Here is a 17,738-nt window from a genome sequence, read left to right on the forward strand (position 1 = left end):
TATAAATGGTCAAAGATGTAAAAAGTCAAAGAGTTGACTTTTGACTTTGAAAAGTCAAACTTTGACCGACCTTATATTCAAATGTGATTTGAATTTCGAGAAAATGAATGTGGATTCATGCTCGGGAGGTCAAAATTAGCCAACACGAAAAAAAACATAAAAAGTCAAAATGTTGACTTTTTGGTCAAGGTTTGACTTTGACAAAATGACTATTTTGTCCTTTGACTAAAGTTAGTGGGAAAATCCAAACTTTGGTTGGATAATTCCACTAATAAAATAGTGGGCTAGGTGTTGGCTTATAGTGGAGACATTAAGCCCACTTAGATAGTAGATTCTAGGTGTTGAGTTTTTATAGATTTATTTCATGCAATTGTTGCATGACTTTTTTCTATAAATTGGGCTTTCAATTATGGATGGAAAAACTTTTGACCTTTTTTCCAAAATTGTTTTCAAAATTGAGTTGGAAAAATAAAAAACCCAAACCCAAATTCATTCTTATTTTCCATCTCTTTCTCTCTCTCGATTTTCTTCATCCATCGGGACCCACAACCCAGTTCTGAGTCCAAAGGATAGTAGGTCAACTCTAGTGGTGGTCCGGAAGAGTTCGTGTCGAGATTCAGCTAGGAAAAGCGTTTTTCGGGAGCTACAAAGGTTGTATTCCATCCCTTTTATTTACTGTTTTTCCTTCATTTTGCATGTTAATTTCATTTTGATTAGAAGCAATTAGAGTGTAATTAGATCCTTATTCCGCTGCGTATGTCTCGTGTTCCATCATAAGTAACTTGACCTTAATCCTAACCGAGTTGGAAACTCCTGCCTTTGATGGCGGACCTTTGATTTGCATGGGTGCGAGTGGCCAGATTATCGACTCAAACCTACCACTTTGGGGATTCGTTTGATTTGGGACCTGGGAACTCAGCTACACAAGATAGAATTCACTCATTCCCCGAAGCAGGGGTAAGTAGATAGATTGCTCCCTTAAGGATTGATTCTGGGGCTTGAACGATGTGGCACCACATGATAACTTGTAGAAATACAAGTTATTTATACTGCTTTATTTAGATATTGCGGCCAAAAGAAAGGAAAGTTGGGTCAATTGTAGAGAAATTAGCTAAGAAATGCAAGAATTATAAATTGTCATCAATTCACCCACTGACACCATTGCGATAGTAGAAAAGAATATTTCAAGTCTGTTTTGCAGGAAATCAAGTCACCGTATGCGTTCATGGCTCAAGATAAAAAGAACAACACATCTACGTCGCATTGCGCCCATCATTCAGGAATGAATAGATGATCAATGCAATGATGGCGCATGCGATAATCGATCAAGAGCTAAGCGATCAACGCAATCTTAACCGCATGCGATAATAAAAAATAGCACCGCATGCGGGCAAACGATCGAATATGCAAAAGAGCAATGTAATTGCGAAGGATCCAGACACGTGTACAGCTGATCGTTATGCGTTTCTGACGGGATTGATCACGTAACAGAAGGAATATTCACTCCACCATTTCTGGAATTACCATAACAATAAAGTGGGGTCCACAGTGCAGAGAGTCAAAGCTGAGCCTATAAATAGCCTCTGAAATTCTATTGGAAAATATACTTGATACGGGCATATTTTGATATTTGTACATTGAGAGAGAGACTGGTTTGAAGAGCCTGATCAGAGAAGATCTGGGAAGATTTAAGAGACAAGGCCGAGAGGTGAGTCTCAGGGCAAATCCTTTCAATCCTCGCCATTGAAGCTTTGTACCAAGGTCACTTCTACCGGACGAGCAAGCCTGAGAGGGAAGCTCTTCTCTTCATCCATTCCATATGCCGGCAAGCAAATCCACCGTTCAGATCTGTGTCAAGACATTGGCACTCTTCTATATTTGTTTCTATCTCTTTATCATCAATTGTATTCATCTTCTTAGTCTATCATTCACACCATGTATCAGACGCTAAATATTAGTATTGTATGTCATGATCATTTCCATCTCCATCTTTCTGTCCATTTCTGTTCATCCGTAATTCGCTTTCTCCACGATGTTTTCTTAATCCCTTGGTAATTAGCATGAATCTAACAAGTAAATTAATTTGTGTTAAGGAAATAAATATGTTTAGCTAAAGCATGCTAGACGGCATCTTCACCTGTGAGAGCAGAAGTGAAGATGCCATTCTGCCTGTTGAGAGAAGGTTGGAAGAATGCGTTAACTAAAGCGAGAAGTACTTCTAGAGATGGAAGCAACCTTGCGTTCATTACGTTCATCCCTATTCACCACAGAGGTGTGGGGACACGGCCAATCACCAAGAGGTGTACGCCAAGGGAAAGCGAAACCGTAGTTATGTCTTTAACGCAATTAATAACTTACGATGTTTATACTAGTTATCTTTTCTATTTCTGTTTCATACATAAAGACTTGCCAGCGCATAACACGACCCTTTGTATAATCTTCACAGTCAGTCTCAAACTCAGTATCATGTATCATGCATCCTGTATCTTGTATCATAATAGCTTAGGTTTACTTTTATCACACTTTATTTTATTACCGCAACTCTACTTTACTGCATAATTTTACTTTACCGCAACTTTAAATACCTGTATAAACACAACTTTTATTAATTGAAAAACCCCCGGTCGCATATAACACGAACATAACGCATTAACTAAGCAAAGCCTATATTCGACCTCGGATCACTTCGAGAAAATTGCATTGGAATTATACTTGGTTTCAGCACAAGGAAACTTGTAACAACGCATAGCATACTACAAGCATTTAGTTAATAACGCATACATCTAGAAGTAGTATCACATAAAGTATGAATAAGCATAACACATCATCCACATTCCATTTCCATTCCAAGTCAACAAGTTTATGGCAACATGAGCTTGCATGATTCACATTCATCATTATCCATATTTGTCCACATGCTTATTTCGAGAACATCGAAAATTGCGTACCAAGTTTATACACACCTTTCCATGGTCCGAGAAGTGTCCACACATAGTAGGACTATGTTGTATTGTTCATTAGAGGGATCAGTGGTACTTAAGGAGTTAGATATAACTACAGGGGCAAAACGGTAAATTGGCCCAACTGTACTTACGAGCATCTGTAAGGGATTATCGTACTATTGATTGGTTATATCTGATGGACATAGAAATATATCTGTGGTGAGAAGAGTGCAGTTGTCGGTCTTTAGTGGATTGTCTGGTAGTTAACGGATGATGGATCTCGTGGCTAAAGAGTTTAGTCAACTATTCACGTACCATTGGAGCTTCGAGCCATAGGTTCATAAGGTCCCCTTGGTAGCTCAATGGATTCAAGTTGAGAATTAGTTTTTTGGTCGGTTACAAAAAGGAGTTCGATTATATATGATATGATTGAACTGGTCGATTATATATGATATGGTTGACATGATGTATGAGATATATTAATTAGAGGAAAAAGATATAAATATGATTTATATCTAGTGGAGGAGAAAAGGACTATGGTTTATATGTTGCATATGATGTGATATTAAACTATAGATGATAAATATAATATGATTATATTTATTTTTTAATTAAACAATTATAAGATAATTGTTGGGTTTTTTTCTCCATAACTGCATGAGATAGTGGGAGATTACATTAGGTTTTCGTAATTGAAAGATAAAATGAAAATAGTTTTCATTTTGCAGAAGTAAGATAATCGCTTCACGATTGAGTACACTACCCATCCTAGCAAACGAGAGCATACACGATAGCTCAAAGTTTACTAAACGATTGTGTACACTCGTGCTTTTCCTAAATGATCGCATAGTCTTTACTAAACGATCGTGCGCCCGAGTGATTTTACTAAACGATCGTGCGCCCGAGGATTTTACTAAACGATCGTTTAAACGCTCAGGCCCGTTTTACTACACGATCGCACACCTTTTACTAAACGATCAAGCATCCGTCTATACGATAGAATTCATATATCTCCCACTTGCTTGGTCATGGTAAACAATCGCTCCTTCCTTCTTCCCTCTACCAAATCCAACAAAGCTCACACTGATTCTCACTCTGAGAATACTGAGGTTTCCGAGTTGTTGTGTCCTCCTTTGCTGCCTGTTCGTGAGAAGTCCGTTCGGTGGTAGACGATAGCGAGATTTGGTGGACGATAGGCTTGATGATCTCGGTGACAACAAGATTTTCTGGAGTGACAAAAGCGAGAGTTCAAAGAAGAAAAGTTCTTCAACGGGTATGTCTCTCATCCCTTTGTTGTTTAATAGTTCAAAGCATGTCGTAATTTGTTGTTAAATGCATAACTCGTATGTTTGTTTGTGAATGTGGTATTTCTGTCACAATAAATTTGGAACGATCTTACTTCCGCTCAAAGGTACTCTTTGATAAGAGTTCCTTCAACTACATGCAGTTTGTAGAGGAAATCTCAAAGATAACACTTCCTTTGACAAGTTTTACCAATAAGAATGCCAAGTTTGAATGGTCAGAACAGTGCAAGAAGAGTTTCTAGGAGTTGAAGAAGAGGCTAGTAACAGCACCTATCCTAAGTCTCCAAGTCCTAGGGAAGGAGTTTGAGATATATTGTGACGCCTTGAAACAAGGTCTAGGGTATGTTCTGATGCAAGAAGGAAAGGTGATTGTCTATGCTTATAGACAGTTAAAGAAGCATGAGTGTAGTTACCCAACACATGACCAAGAAATGGCAACAATGGTCTTAGCACTAAAGATCTGGAGACATTACCTATTTGGGGAAAGATGTCATATTTATACACATCATAAGAGATTGAAATACATATTTGAACAGAAGGAATTGAATCTAAGGCAAAGAAGATGGCTTGAGTTAATCAAGGATTATTCTTGTACGATTGAGTACCATCCAAGAAAGGCTAATGCTGTAGAAGATGCCTTAAGCAAGAAATCCAGTCATCTTAAGGCTTCATTTAATGCAGTTAGAGGGTTGTTGTTACAGGAACTGAAGAGTTCTAATGCCCACTCCCAAGTGAACAGCCTAGGAGGCTTACTTGCTCAATTTCAGGTAAAGCCTACTTTGATTAATTATATTATCAAAGAGAAACCAGGAGACCCAGTTCTTAGGAAGTTAGCCAAGGAAGTGAGGCTAAAGCAAAATACAGACTACATGTTGAGGCAAAACGGAGCCTTGATGAAGGAAAACAGGCTATGTGTTCCTAACAATATGACTTTGAATAATGAAATTTTAGAAGAGGCTCATAGTTCAGCCTATGCTATGCACCCCCAGAAAAACTAAGATGAAGAGAACCTTGAAGAAGTCTTATTGGTGGCTAGGAATGAAACGTGATATAGCTAACTATATGGATAGATGCTTGATTTATCAACAGGTGAAGCCGAAATGCCAGAGGCTGGCAGGGCTTCTGAACCCACTTCTAGTACTTGGGTGGAAATGGGAACATGTGACGATGGATTTTTTGTTTAGATTACTCAAAACTTCTAGTGGTTATGATGACAGTTGGACAATAGTGGATAAGCTCACAAAGATAGGCAAATTTTACCAATCAAGGTAACATTTACACTTGACAAGTTTGCTAAGCTCTATTTAGATAGAATAGTGAGCCAGGATGGAGCTCCAGTATCATTAGTATTTGACAGGGATCCGAGATATACCTCAAAATTCTGGCCAAGTCTGCAGGAAGCTCTTAGGACTAAGTTACACTTTCAGTACAGCTTTCCTCCCCCAGACAGATGGTCAGTCAGAAAGGACCATCAAGACACTAGAAGATATGTTAAGAGCTTGTGTGTTACAATTTAAAGGTTGTTGGGATATACACTTACCTTTGATGGAGTTTGCATACAACAATAGCTACCATTCCAGTATTAGGATGGCACCATACGAGGCACTTTACAGAAGATCGTGTAGAACTCCAGTCTGTTAAAATGAGGAAGGAAAATGATAAGACTAAAGTTAGTCCAGGCTACCTCAAATAGTGTTAAGTTAATTAAAGAAGACTTAAAAGTAGCTCGAGACTATCAGAAAAATTATGCAAATAAGAGAAGAAAAAGTTATAGTTTGAGGTTGAAGATTGGTCTTTCTTAAACCATCTCCGCGGAAAGGTGTGTTATGCTTCAGAAGAAAAGGAAAGCTGAGTCCAAGGTATATAAGACCTTATGAGATTATAGAACGGGTCGGACCATCAGAGCTACAAATTAGCGTAACCTATGGAGTTGTCTCAAATACATGATGTCTTCTATGTATCTATGTTAAGGAAATACGTTCCAAATCCATCACATATTCTCCAGGTACAACCGATTCAGTTGAAAGAAAACTTAACTTATGAGGAGGAACTAGAACAGATTTTCGACAGGAAAGAACAGGTACTTCAAAATAAGACGATCCCTTTAGTAAAAATACTTTGGAGGAATCATGGGGTGGAAGAGACCACCTGGGAGATAGAGGATCAAATGAGGAACATGTATTCCAATCTTTTCTAGTAGATGGCTCAATGAAATTTCGAGGACGAAATTTTCCTAAGGGGAAGGTAAATTATAAACCCTAGAACTTGATTTCCTAATTAGCTTTGAAGTTCCTTTTGATGCTTTTGAATTAAGTGTGAGGTTAGTAGGTAAGTTAATGAAGGATAAATTGTTCTAAGTGTTCAAGTTCCAAATAGGAATAAACTAAGTTTTAGTTAAAAATTGTTCTAAGTAAAAAGAGATGAGCTCTCGGGTGGAAACTAAGTGTTTCTAACACTTCGTAAAATTTTTAGAATTTGTTAAGGAAGAGGAGAATTAGGTGTGGAGATGTGTGGCTTGAAGGGTGTATTGGAAGCCCTTTGCGGCAAGCTTTAGGCGATGACCTTTGTGGACAAGTCATGGAAAGGTTTTCCAAGAGAAGAGGAAGCTTTCAAGAAGAGCATAGGCAATGAAGTGAAGGTGGAGCCTTGGACGAGGAAGATTGAAAGTGTAGGCGATGGCCTCGGTATGCTACCTAGTTTGAGGCACGTAATGGGTCTCATAGGAGGATATTAACATTGGTGTAGGTGGCTTGGCGTGCTACAAGTGCTAAAGTGAGGAGCCGAAATAGGGCTACTGAGTGGGCAATGAGGTAATCTCGTGGCCGAGAGTCTTGTAAATGTGAAGGTTATGCCTCTTCATGTGTTGAGGTGCTAAGGGAAGTAAAATATTAAGTGGGACTAGTGGGCTAAGTTGCAGAAGATTAAGCTTAAGATAAGAGTTGGTGGCATAAGTTTCATTTGATTAAGCAAAGCAAGCATGCAAAAGATTATAAATAGAGCTTATTAAAAAGAAGTTAATTTTGCCATTTCTCTCGTGCAGTAGCCAAATTGAAGCTTGATGGGTCTAGTTGATGATCTGGGACTGTTGTGAGGAAATTTCCATAGATCGATGGTGAAATCTTGAAGAAACTAAAGATTATTCTAATTTTCAAATCACCCCGAGCAAGCTAGGAATATCGGAGGATTTTGGGCTCTCTAAGTAGAAGCTCCAATTTTGAGGTAAGGTAGAAAAGGATATGTAAGAAGTTCATAGAAGTAAGTTTTGAGTTTTGACGAATGGATATTATGTTATAGGTTCTAGAAGTTGAATCTAGAATTTGGTATTGAATAAGCAGGCAACTACATAGGTTGAAGAAGCAAGCAACTAACCGAAGGTTAGGAGGCTGGCAATTGAGAAGGGTTGTTGGTAGGTTGTCGATTGCACGTGCCCATCTCATGCCTAATGCCCATCAGGGAAGCAACTGTCATCTAGAAGACAAGGTATGCTCATCGCCCAATTTGTCACCTGCTTATCGCCTAGTCTATGTGTGCCTTGATGCATAGTACGCATGTGCTGTTGCTGAGCATGCCACTCACCCGAGCAACTGTATGCATGATTACCACCCACGATAGGCCACCTAATTGTCGTGTGCGCACACCAAATGGGTTGTTTGTATGCCTAAGTTGTCGTAGGCTTGCCATTGGCATAGTTCTGAAGTTTTAATATTGGTAAGCTATTGTTAAGTTCATTAGGAAGTATTATGAACATTAAGCTATAAGGATACATAGGTGGACTCTAGAAAGAATATAAAGTTCAACTTAAGTTAAAGAAGAAGGGACCTAAAAGGCTAAGTTAGTTGAAGTTATTTAAGCTCAAAGGTGAGCAGGTGTCATTGACCAAGGGTTATTCATATGTGTGGCAGGTGAAACAGAGGTTGGAAAGGCCTTTAACCCATTAGAAGCTAGCTAGAGACAGTGAATAACTAAGTTTTACAAATCCTATTCTTAACGTGTTTTTTATGCATAAGTTTTTAAAATGCTTTCTTTGAAAAGGTTTTAATGCATAGTTCAATCTAAGCATGGTTTAGTTAGTATGAAGCAAAGTTTCAATATATGTCCAAGCATGAGTTTTCTCTTAAGAAAGCTATATTCTACGATGTTTTTAAAGTATGACTATTTCTTCTTAAGCTAGTTGCTCCAATGACTCAAAGCATGTTAAGGCACGAGTTTCTTTTAAAAAGAAATATTTCTTCTTGAGCTAGTTGCTCCAATGACTCAAAGCATGTTAAGGCATGAATTTCTTTTAAAAAGGAAGCTATATGCTATTTTTCTTTCTTGCTGAGCTAGTTGCTCCAATGACTCAAAGCATGTTAAGCCATGAATTTCTTTTAAAAAGAAAGCTATATACTATGTTTTCATGAGATGTTTAAAGTATGATTTCAATAATGCAAAAGATTCCTAATGTGTTCAAGAGGTTTTATACCATGTTGCCTATCCTTAAATGCCATGTTTTCGAAGGAATGCTAAATGAATATAAGGACAAAGTATGGTTTATTTTAAAGCATGATTTCAATATCCTAGTTATGATTTTCCAATCCTGAAAGAGATGAAAGTATACGGGACCCTGATACTAAAGGATATGAAGGTATCCATGGATTTCAGTATAAAGGTCTTTGGGATCCACTTTGGCACACATGAAGGCTTCAAGCTATGTATGATTATTATTGACGTTGATGGTGATGTAGTCATTCTACCTCAGCTAAGGCTATTGACGTTGGGAGTTTGAGCAAAAGGGAATTCACTAGGGGTGTATATGAGTTGGGTTAGGTTGATTGTGGCATTTTTTTAGATCAACCCGAAAATTCGAGTTGGTCAAGTTGGCAATCCAAATGACCCAAACATGGTCTCCAACTCAACCCTCAAAATTTAGGTTAGATTGTCGGGTTATTGTTTTTTTTTTCTTAATTTAAAATACTTAAATTTATCTACAACACATATCTAATAACTAAAATCTTGAATTCTTACATACCAAATATCTATAATATCTATTACAAACTTTATACAAAAACAAACATTCTTAAAAGAAAAACATAAAAGAATTCACAAATTCATCCATTCTAAAAGAAATATTCTTTTTTTTATTAATATATATGTAATTCGAGTTGGGTTGAGTTGGGTCAACCCAATTTTTTTTATTCAACCCTAGACCCATCCCAACCTAAGAAATTAAAAATAGAAAAAGTTCAACCCTAACTCAACCCAAAAACTAAATTAAGATTGGGTAGTTCAAGTTGTTTGGATTTTCGAATCATTTAAACACTTCTAGACTCCACAAGGTTTAAGGGTACAAAGTTAAGTATGAATATTTTAAGTGATTTATTAAAAAAAATATATGTTTTCAGGGTTTTACATTGTATTTATGAAATGTTCTGATGCTTATTATCTGAGTTTAAAGTTAAAGCATGTTTTAACCTTGAAACCATGAAAGCATTCCATTTATTAGCTATCTTCTTAATTCTTCAGTAAGTTGATGGTTATGGAAGTTTATTTTTAAATAATATTCATTAGACATTTTAGCTCCCCAAGAAACAATAGAGGTTCCAGAACATTAGCTTGCAGCTGTCAGTCTATCACAAGATAATAGATCTCTGATAAACTCTTCTCTGAAGTTCACTTAGGTTCTTTTTTTATGTCCTTAATCGCTCCCGAATCTCATGTACATGTTATATGGGGAAGTGTAGAATAACCCTAAGTTTGTAATTTATGTTTTGGTTTCTGTGCTGTGTAATCTGCGTAAATATGCATAAGTTGGTGATGTATTACCCACCTATGTAAAAGAATTCCGATTGCTTTAGATGTTTTTGTTGGTGTACATGAAAAAAACAAATATTTATACTGGTATATCAAATGGCATAAGAGCAAGGAAACAGGTTACGTATCGATAAGATTGACATCTACTATCTTCACATCTCTTTTTAGATATGGTAGTCTAATAAAAGGTGTGACAATAATGATAATCGTAAATGTAATTAATTTGTAAACATAATATAGTCAATTTTTTTAAAAAAAAAATCATAAGATCGGTAAACGTGACCTAAATAACTAGGTCAAGAGAAAAAATTTCCTTAAATTTCCCTATGTGATTAGTGGGAATATGGTCTCATATCCATGATTTCATCCCAATGTTAAAGAAGAAACAATTATAAAGATGTATGAGCAATTTGTTTAGGCAACGTACAAAAATGGAAATGAATGAAGCATATACAACATGATAAAATTTGTTACAACTCCAACCTGCAACAGGATTTTCCATCTCTTCCTAAGTAGAGACTCTTGTGCCAGGCATCATGATCAAATTCAAGTCAGGCAGCTTAACCCTTATCAAGTCCAACCAACCAATGAAAATGCTAATAACCAATACAAAAAGTAGAAAGAAAGAAACACAAAGGCTTTAGTTGCTGGTGTATCAGAAAGGACAATCAAACATCATGATGCTATCCTAGGCTATAAGCTATAATGCCATTACATATTCCTTCACTATAAGTTGTTTTTAGAAGAAACATGAGGCATAAAGTAATAAAATTACTAATTCAGTTGTCTAATACATCTGTTGTGTCTGATGCATATGTGAAAAAAAATGTCTCGACATGCCTTAGATAGAAAATTTAAAGTACTATAAAACTAGGACCCTCTTAAGTTTTTGAAAGGAAAATTTTATTTGAGGTTCAGATATTTTACATTATTTACATCTTCTTTCCCAGACTACTAACAAAATTCCATACAACTATATCGTTCTTCTCCAGCTCTTAAACTCCTTTCCATGAAAGCCCACATAACAGACCTCCTCAAGCATTCACTACAGTCCCACCTGAAGAAAGAAAAGAAACAAATTCCATAAGACATAAATAATAATAACAAAACAAAAACAGTTTTAGATGAAAAGTATACCATTAGGGTGGAGGACTTGGCCAGTAATATAGGAGGAATCAACATTACAGGCAAGGAAGACATATGAGGGAGCCACTTCAATGGGTTGCCCAGCTCGCTTCATTGGCACCTGAGACCCAAAATTAGCCGTCTCCTCCTCATCAAATGAGGCAGGAATCAACGGGGTCCATATCGGACCCGGTGCCACGCCGTTAACCCTCATGCCTTTGGTGGCTAGCTGCAGCGCCAAGCCTCTGGTAAACGCCACAATCGCCCCTTTGGTGGCGGTGTAATCAAGCAGTTTAGCATTGCCTTTATAGGCGTTCACTGAGGTCGTGTTGATTATAGAGCTCCCTTCCTTCATATGCTTCAATGCATGCCTAACATAAAACTCAAAACACCCATTGTTGAATCCCCATTTGTAGAGCCAATTGTGTTGTAATTACTAATTAATTTACCTGGTGGTGAAGAAATAGGAGAAAATGTTGGTTCGAAACACACTGAGGAGTCTGTCCTCGTCGATGTCTTCAACTGAGGTGGATTTGTACTGCTCGGCGGCGTTGTTAATCAAAATGTCGATGCGACCATAGGCTTTGACCACTTCATCGACCACCCTCTTGCAGTTTTCATCGAAACCCAAGTCCGCGGCTATGGCTAATGGGTCCTTGGCTGCGCTGGATTTGGCTTTCTTTATCATTTCAATGGTGTCGTTGGCGTCTCTGTCCTCCTGGGCCTTGACATAGGTGAAGGCCACGGTTGCGCCCTCTAAAGCGAAACAGTAACACACTGCCCGCCCTATGCCCGAGTCCCCGCCCGTCACCAACGCCACCTTCCCCTGCACCCATTTTTTCCATTTTTCATTTTCATGGATTATTTCGTTTCGTAATTAAATTTTGTATATTGTGTTTTGTTTTCTACACATTTTTTTTCTTCGTTAGATGTTGACTTTTGTCGTCTTACAAAAAAAATAATAATAAAACTGCTCCTTTTTATACCATATTTATAGATGGTTGGTAGGCAGAGAGGCAGAGATTGAACCTTGAACAAGTAATTTAGTCCGTTTTGGTTTTTTGTTTTTTTTAAAAAATTAAGCGTAAAATCAAGCCAAAACTAAAAAATAACTTTTAAAAACTTGTTTTATTTTTTTTAATTTGATTAAAAATTCAAGTATCATGCAGGAAAAGGATGCAAATCATGGGTTAAAAAAAAAAGACGAAAAGACGAAAAGGCTTAAATTTCAGTTTAAAAAATGAAGTGAATCAACGAAAACAGTGTATTCATGTTTTTAGGTATATGTTTATTGCAGATTTAGGCTAAAAAAATTATGCAACGATTATCTTGAAAAGAAAAAAAATCAAAATTGTCTACCAAACAAATATTTCGGCACTATGCGTAAATTAAGTGAATGTGTGAAAACATAAAATTCTCTAATAAATAGAAAATTAAAACCAAAACTATAAGTATGCAAATGCCTAATGATCGCCCAACCCAAACAAGGCTTTAAAGACAAGTATGATATTAAGAAGAGTGAAGTAATAAGGGAAAAGAAATAAATAAGAAGGAGAAAAGATGCCTGAAGCTTATTGGCAGGCTTATAATCTGGCGAAGTAAAGTGTGGAGTCGGGTCCATGGCGTGCTGTTTACCAGGTTGAGCTTGTTGCTTCTGTGAAGGAAACTGTTGGCCTTCAGATGCCATATTTCTTACCCAACTACGCTTAATGGAACTATTATTAATTCTACAGCGACGTATAAAGTCAGCGCTCCAAAACCCACCCAACAAAGAAGAAAGAGGAGGTCGATTCACAGAGTAGGAACAGAACCTCGAAAGCATGCATATAAAAAAAAAAAAAAGAGAGAAGAATTGTAGGAATGGAGTTCATTGATTTTGAGATATAGGGAGAGGTGTTTTTATAGGTGGAAAATGGGGTGATTGTTCTATGTCAACGTGTCTTCACAGTCGCCTGCGGCGGACACGTACGTCTTTGGAGGAGGGAGCGAGTTTTGGGGATCAATTAGCAAACTTGGGTGGTTTAAAAAGAAAAGAAAAAAAAGGACAAAATACGTTATGCCTTTAGTTTTAATTTGGATCATAAATTTTAAAATATTATATATTTTATCTTTAAATTTTAAATTTGGTTTTAATTTAATCCATAACTTTCAAAATGGTATGATTTCACTCCTGACATTTGAGATTTATACTTTTAATCTTAATTTTTCACTAAATACTCCGTTTTCGTTTTTTGGAGATAATTTATGTTAATGAATTCGTTAAAATAATTATAATTAATTAAGTTTTATTATTTTTATCACTTTTAAAATTAAATTTAAAATTTCACTTCTAATTATTTTTAATTAATGAATATGAATTAACGTCAATGATTGAAAGTGAGTATTTAATGAAAAATTAATGTTAAAAATATATATACTAAATTGGAAAAAAATTCAAATCTCAAGAATAAAATTATAATATTTTGAAATTTAGAGACTAAATTGAAATAAAACTCACAACTTAAGGATTAAATGTATAACATTTTAAAATTTTGGGACAAAATAGAAAGTAGAGCCAAAATTTAGGAATCACAAAGTTATTGTTTCTAGAAAAACAAAAAGTTAAAAAGGGTACTTGTAAAACTATTTAGTAAGAGTATGGTATTTTTGTTTTTATTAGAATATGTTTTTATATAAATAAATCGCATACTATTGAACAATGAATTTAGAATAGTGTAATGCCATGCATTTTTTCCCAACCCCACTTGGTTTCGAACAACTCCAGTCATTTATTTTTTATTTTTTCCATTTTCCTTTTTTATCCTGTTTTAAATTTTCAATCTTTAATATTAATAGTATCACTTTGCCATATAAAGAATACTATAATTAATATAATATTAAATAATTGATGAATTGAGTAATTGTATAATTTTAATTCAACAAGGAAATAAATTTATAAAAAAAATTCACTTTGTTTTCTCGACACCCGAGTTCAAATATCCTATAAAACAAATCTTTATTTTCTTATTTTTCTTTTTCTTTTTCTTTTCTTTTTTTTATATATGATAATGTTGTTTTCTTAATCATTATACCACATTTATGTTGTGAAATTGATGAGCAAAATGAGGTACAATGAACCTAAATACTACTAAATTATATTATATAATAATAAATAAATAAAGAAAAGAAAAATATAAAATAAAGAAAAGTGAAAATACGAAATTATGAAAATTCTGAAATAATTTGGCTATGAGAATGTGGCATTACATTGATAATTGTCATTCTTTCTCTTGGATGCTCTCTTCTCTCTCCCCTACATGCTATCTCTCTCTCGTTGTCCTCTATCTCTCGCTCTCTTCTCTCTACCGCACATACTCTCTCTCGCTCTCATCTCTATCTCGCACACCTTCTCTCTCATTGTCCTCTTTCTCGCTCTCCTCTCTCTCGTGCTCTCAACTCTTTCCTCTGTTTTTGGGTTTCTTTTTTGTGTTGAGACATTGCTCTGTTCTGGGATTTTTGGCTTTCTTGAGTTTGTTCAGCTTGACCCAATTTTGTTTCCTTCCTTGCTCATTTGTGGGATTCTTTCAAATTTCATTTTTTCAGCTTTTCCATGTTATTCATCGAGAGAACTTGAGTGAGCATGATTTTTATGGATCTAACATTAATGTCCCGGCGCAGTCGGAGGAAGCTACTTGAGTAGCTTGAAGAAATACAGATGGAGGAGAATGCGAGAGAAGAAGAAGGAAAGATAAAAAAGAAATGACAAATCTGTAACTTCACTCAACCATGACATCAGTAGAATGTTATTTGCATTTTTAAAAAAAATGAGTCATTTAACATTTTAGGTCTCAAGAATGGATCAACAATTCAAATTTCCTAAAAATTGTTGCATAACAACGTGATTAAACTTAAAGGTGTTCGTGGATTGAGTTGGCTCGGGTTGAAATACTTTTTAGACAAATCTAATTGTTCGGGTTGTAAATTTCTTCAACCAAAATAACCTTTATTGAATAGGAATATTTAGATATAACAGTAAATTATACCATCATTTGGAGATATAACAAACCACAGAAGTCTTTTGAAATATAACAAATTGCGTGATACACAGTGGGTCGGTTTTCGATTAATCTTAAAATACCCCCGCCAACCTTTTTAACAACACCGTAATTAATTATGCATCTTTCCTAATTACATTGTAATTGATTTATCAAATTTATAATGCGAACTTTATTGGTTTCCTTTGAGATTTTTACCAGGAACTAAGTGTCTCTTTTCGTGCGAAAAATCTGGCATAAACTTTGTGATTTAATTTGAAAATAATTGAAATCTGTATCTCACCGATCATCTATCTTTAAAAGATGCTTATAATTTTTTTAAATCCTTTCCTAAATGGACTTCTCTTTAATCTAACAAAATCATATGTTTTTAAAATTGTTTATATGATTATTTTATTTTGGATTTTCAAATCTTATATTATATTAGTTTTCCTAACTAACTTTTTAGATTTATATTTGAACTAAACCATACGTTTTAAAATTTTTTTATGATTATATTTATTATAAATTTGTTTTAAACGTGAAATATCATAAAAACATCCCATTCTTATTAATTTGTCTTATCTTAAAATTTCGAATTATATTATTTTTTGTTTTAAAATTTTTGTTTGGAATAATAGCAAAATAGAAATTTAATCAAATTTGTAACAAATACACTCTCACACATGTTCCCACTTTTCTTTAACCCTTAAAATGTCCTCACTTGGATTTTATGTTACATTGCAACTAATTCTACTCTTTGTAGATTTTTTAGCATGAAACCTAATTTTTTACTAAATTATCTCCCTACACTTAATTTTAAAAATTGAATGTAATTTTTTTTTTCAAATATCATATTTGATTTTATCTTCAGTTTCAAAATTTATTTTATCTATTTTATCTATTTTTTCTATTTTCATCTTTTTTTACTGATTTTATTTTTTTGTTCTCAATCGACAACAAGTCTACTTTGGAGGTTTGACTTAATCAATCAACTCCACTGGTGCATAGATGAAAGGCTCAACTTAATCGACCATCGACCCAGAATTTAAGTCATAAAGTCTCTTCTTTCCAAATTGATTCCTATCGAGCCATTGTAAAAAGGTACGCCAAGCATATCGACGGTGTTGGTATTAACCAGATTGCCTTGGTCTTAAACCCACATTGACAAATTCGATCAAGGAATGATGTACCATCGTCGAATATTGTTTGTTCTCTTTTATTCATGAGATATCCACCATTGACATCAACATCACATCATAATTGGTTAGTAATTTCAAATGACGATTTTTAATTGGAATTTCGATACACCAATTTAAATTGGTTCCTTTCTTCGTGAATGCAATTATTTAGATAAAGTTTTTATCAGTCCAGCCCTCACTTTTTAAACTGATATTTTGGGTATAGACAAGAAAAAGTATTGTTACAGAATTTTAGGTAAGTCCAAAGTTATTTATATGGTTTGGTTAATTGATTTTCAATTACAGTATATTTGTTTTTAAGTTTAGTGTATTTGTCGGGCGTAGTTTGGAGATTAATTATAATGTATTTGGAGGTCATGTAAATATCTCATTGGAAGTATCCAAAAACTTTCAAAATACCTTTTATGACTACAAAACCCTCATCTAAATTAAAGTATAACTATTTTTTTTCCCTTTGCACGTTTTTTTTACCATACATTTTTAATTTCTTCCAAAATATCTCCGTTGGTTTAAATCATAAAACCATATTTTTTAAAAAATATCATGTTATTGATTTGTTTTGATTTTTTAATCTTTTTTCAACTTATTTAACATTTTTACATTTTTATTTTTTAATTAGTTTGAAAATTCTATACAATCAAATATCAATTTTTTTAATTAGTTTGAAAATTTTAGAGTGAAGAGTGAAAATAGATCAATCACATTTTAAGTAGTAGAATGGAGGAAGTTATGGTTGGGATGATAGATACAGAGACAGTGGTTTTATTCACGACAACACCATTGTTAAAGGTTGAGGTCGACAACGGAGCTTACATTTGAGTTGGGTTGGTTTGGTTTAGTCGGGTCATTTATTTAAATGTTTGTGTCAAACCCCCTCCCAGTTTACCTTCTTAACATAGAAGGAAATGTGACTGCAACAGTTACCAACCCTTATGTGACACTTACTACCTAGCTGACCTGTTTAGGAACCCTGAACATCACAAATGTCAATCAAGAACTAACTGTACTTCGAAATTTCAGATAACCTTAGTGTACCATTCATAGTAATTTACTGTATGTACATATAGAAGCAAGGTTTAGTGGGTCTCATAGACTTAGAACTAATCCTTAATATGCAACACATATGAACAAATATTTACAAAGTAACCACCTAAGTTTCCTTCAATTAATCTTTAAGTGGTAGAGTAACAACACAGTCAACTTATGGGGAGATGACTGCTACTTGGAAAGGAAAACATTTAAAAAAAATGGGGTGAGTTACTAACCCAATGAGTGACTTTAATTAAAACATAAATCTCATGCTTGAACTGGAAACTGAAACTAAAACCAAAAACTGGCCAAGCAAACATTCATGCATAACTT

General features: G+C 34.8%; 2 protein-coding genes across 2 annotated transcripts; one reads left to right on the forward strand and one right to left on the reverse strand.

Annotated features, from left to right (window-relative positions):
* The first annotated feature begins 4,686 nt into the window (after positions 1–4,686).
* LOC120076400 lies at positions 4,687–5,244 on the forward strand. The gene has a single exon (XM_039030218.1). It carries the CDS (start codon positions 4,687–4,689, stop codon positions 5,242–5,244), a length of 558 nt encoding a protein of 185 aa, XP_038886146.1.
* Positions 5,245–10,794: 5,550 nt separating this feature from the next.
* On the reverse strand, positions 10,795–13,141 carry LOC120088186 (NADPH-dependent aldehyde reductase 1, chloroplastic-like). The gene is made up of 4 exons (XM_039045305.1): positions 12,726–13,141; positions 11,611–11,987; positions 11,174–11,532; positions 10,795–11,093 (listed from the first exon to the last, which is right to left on the reverse strand). The coding sequence occupies exons 1-4, from the start codon at positions 12,981–12,983 to the stop codon at positions 11,071–11,073; spliced, it is 1,017 nt and encodes a 338-aa protein (XP_038901233.1). The 5' UTR covers positions 12,984–13,141; the 3' UTR covers positions 10,795–11,070.
* Between the last annotated feature and the right edge of the window lie 4,597 nt (positions 13,142–17,738).

The sequence above is a fragment of the Benincasa hispida genome, chromosome 1, assembly GCF_009727055.1.
Source record: "Benincasa hispida cultivar B227 chromosome 1, ASM972705v1, whole genome shotgun sequence".
In the NCBI taxonomy this organism is placed as follows: domain Eukaryota; kingdom Viridiplantae; phylum Streptophyta; class Magnoliopsida; order Cucurbitales; family Cucurbitaceae; genus Benincasa; species Benincasa hispida.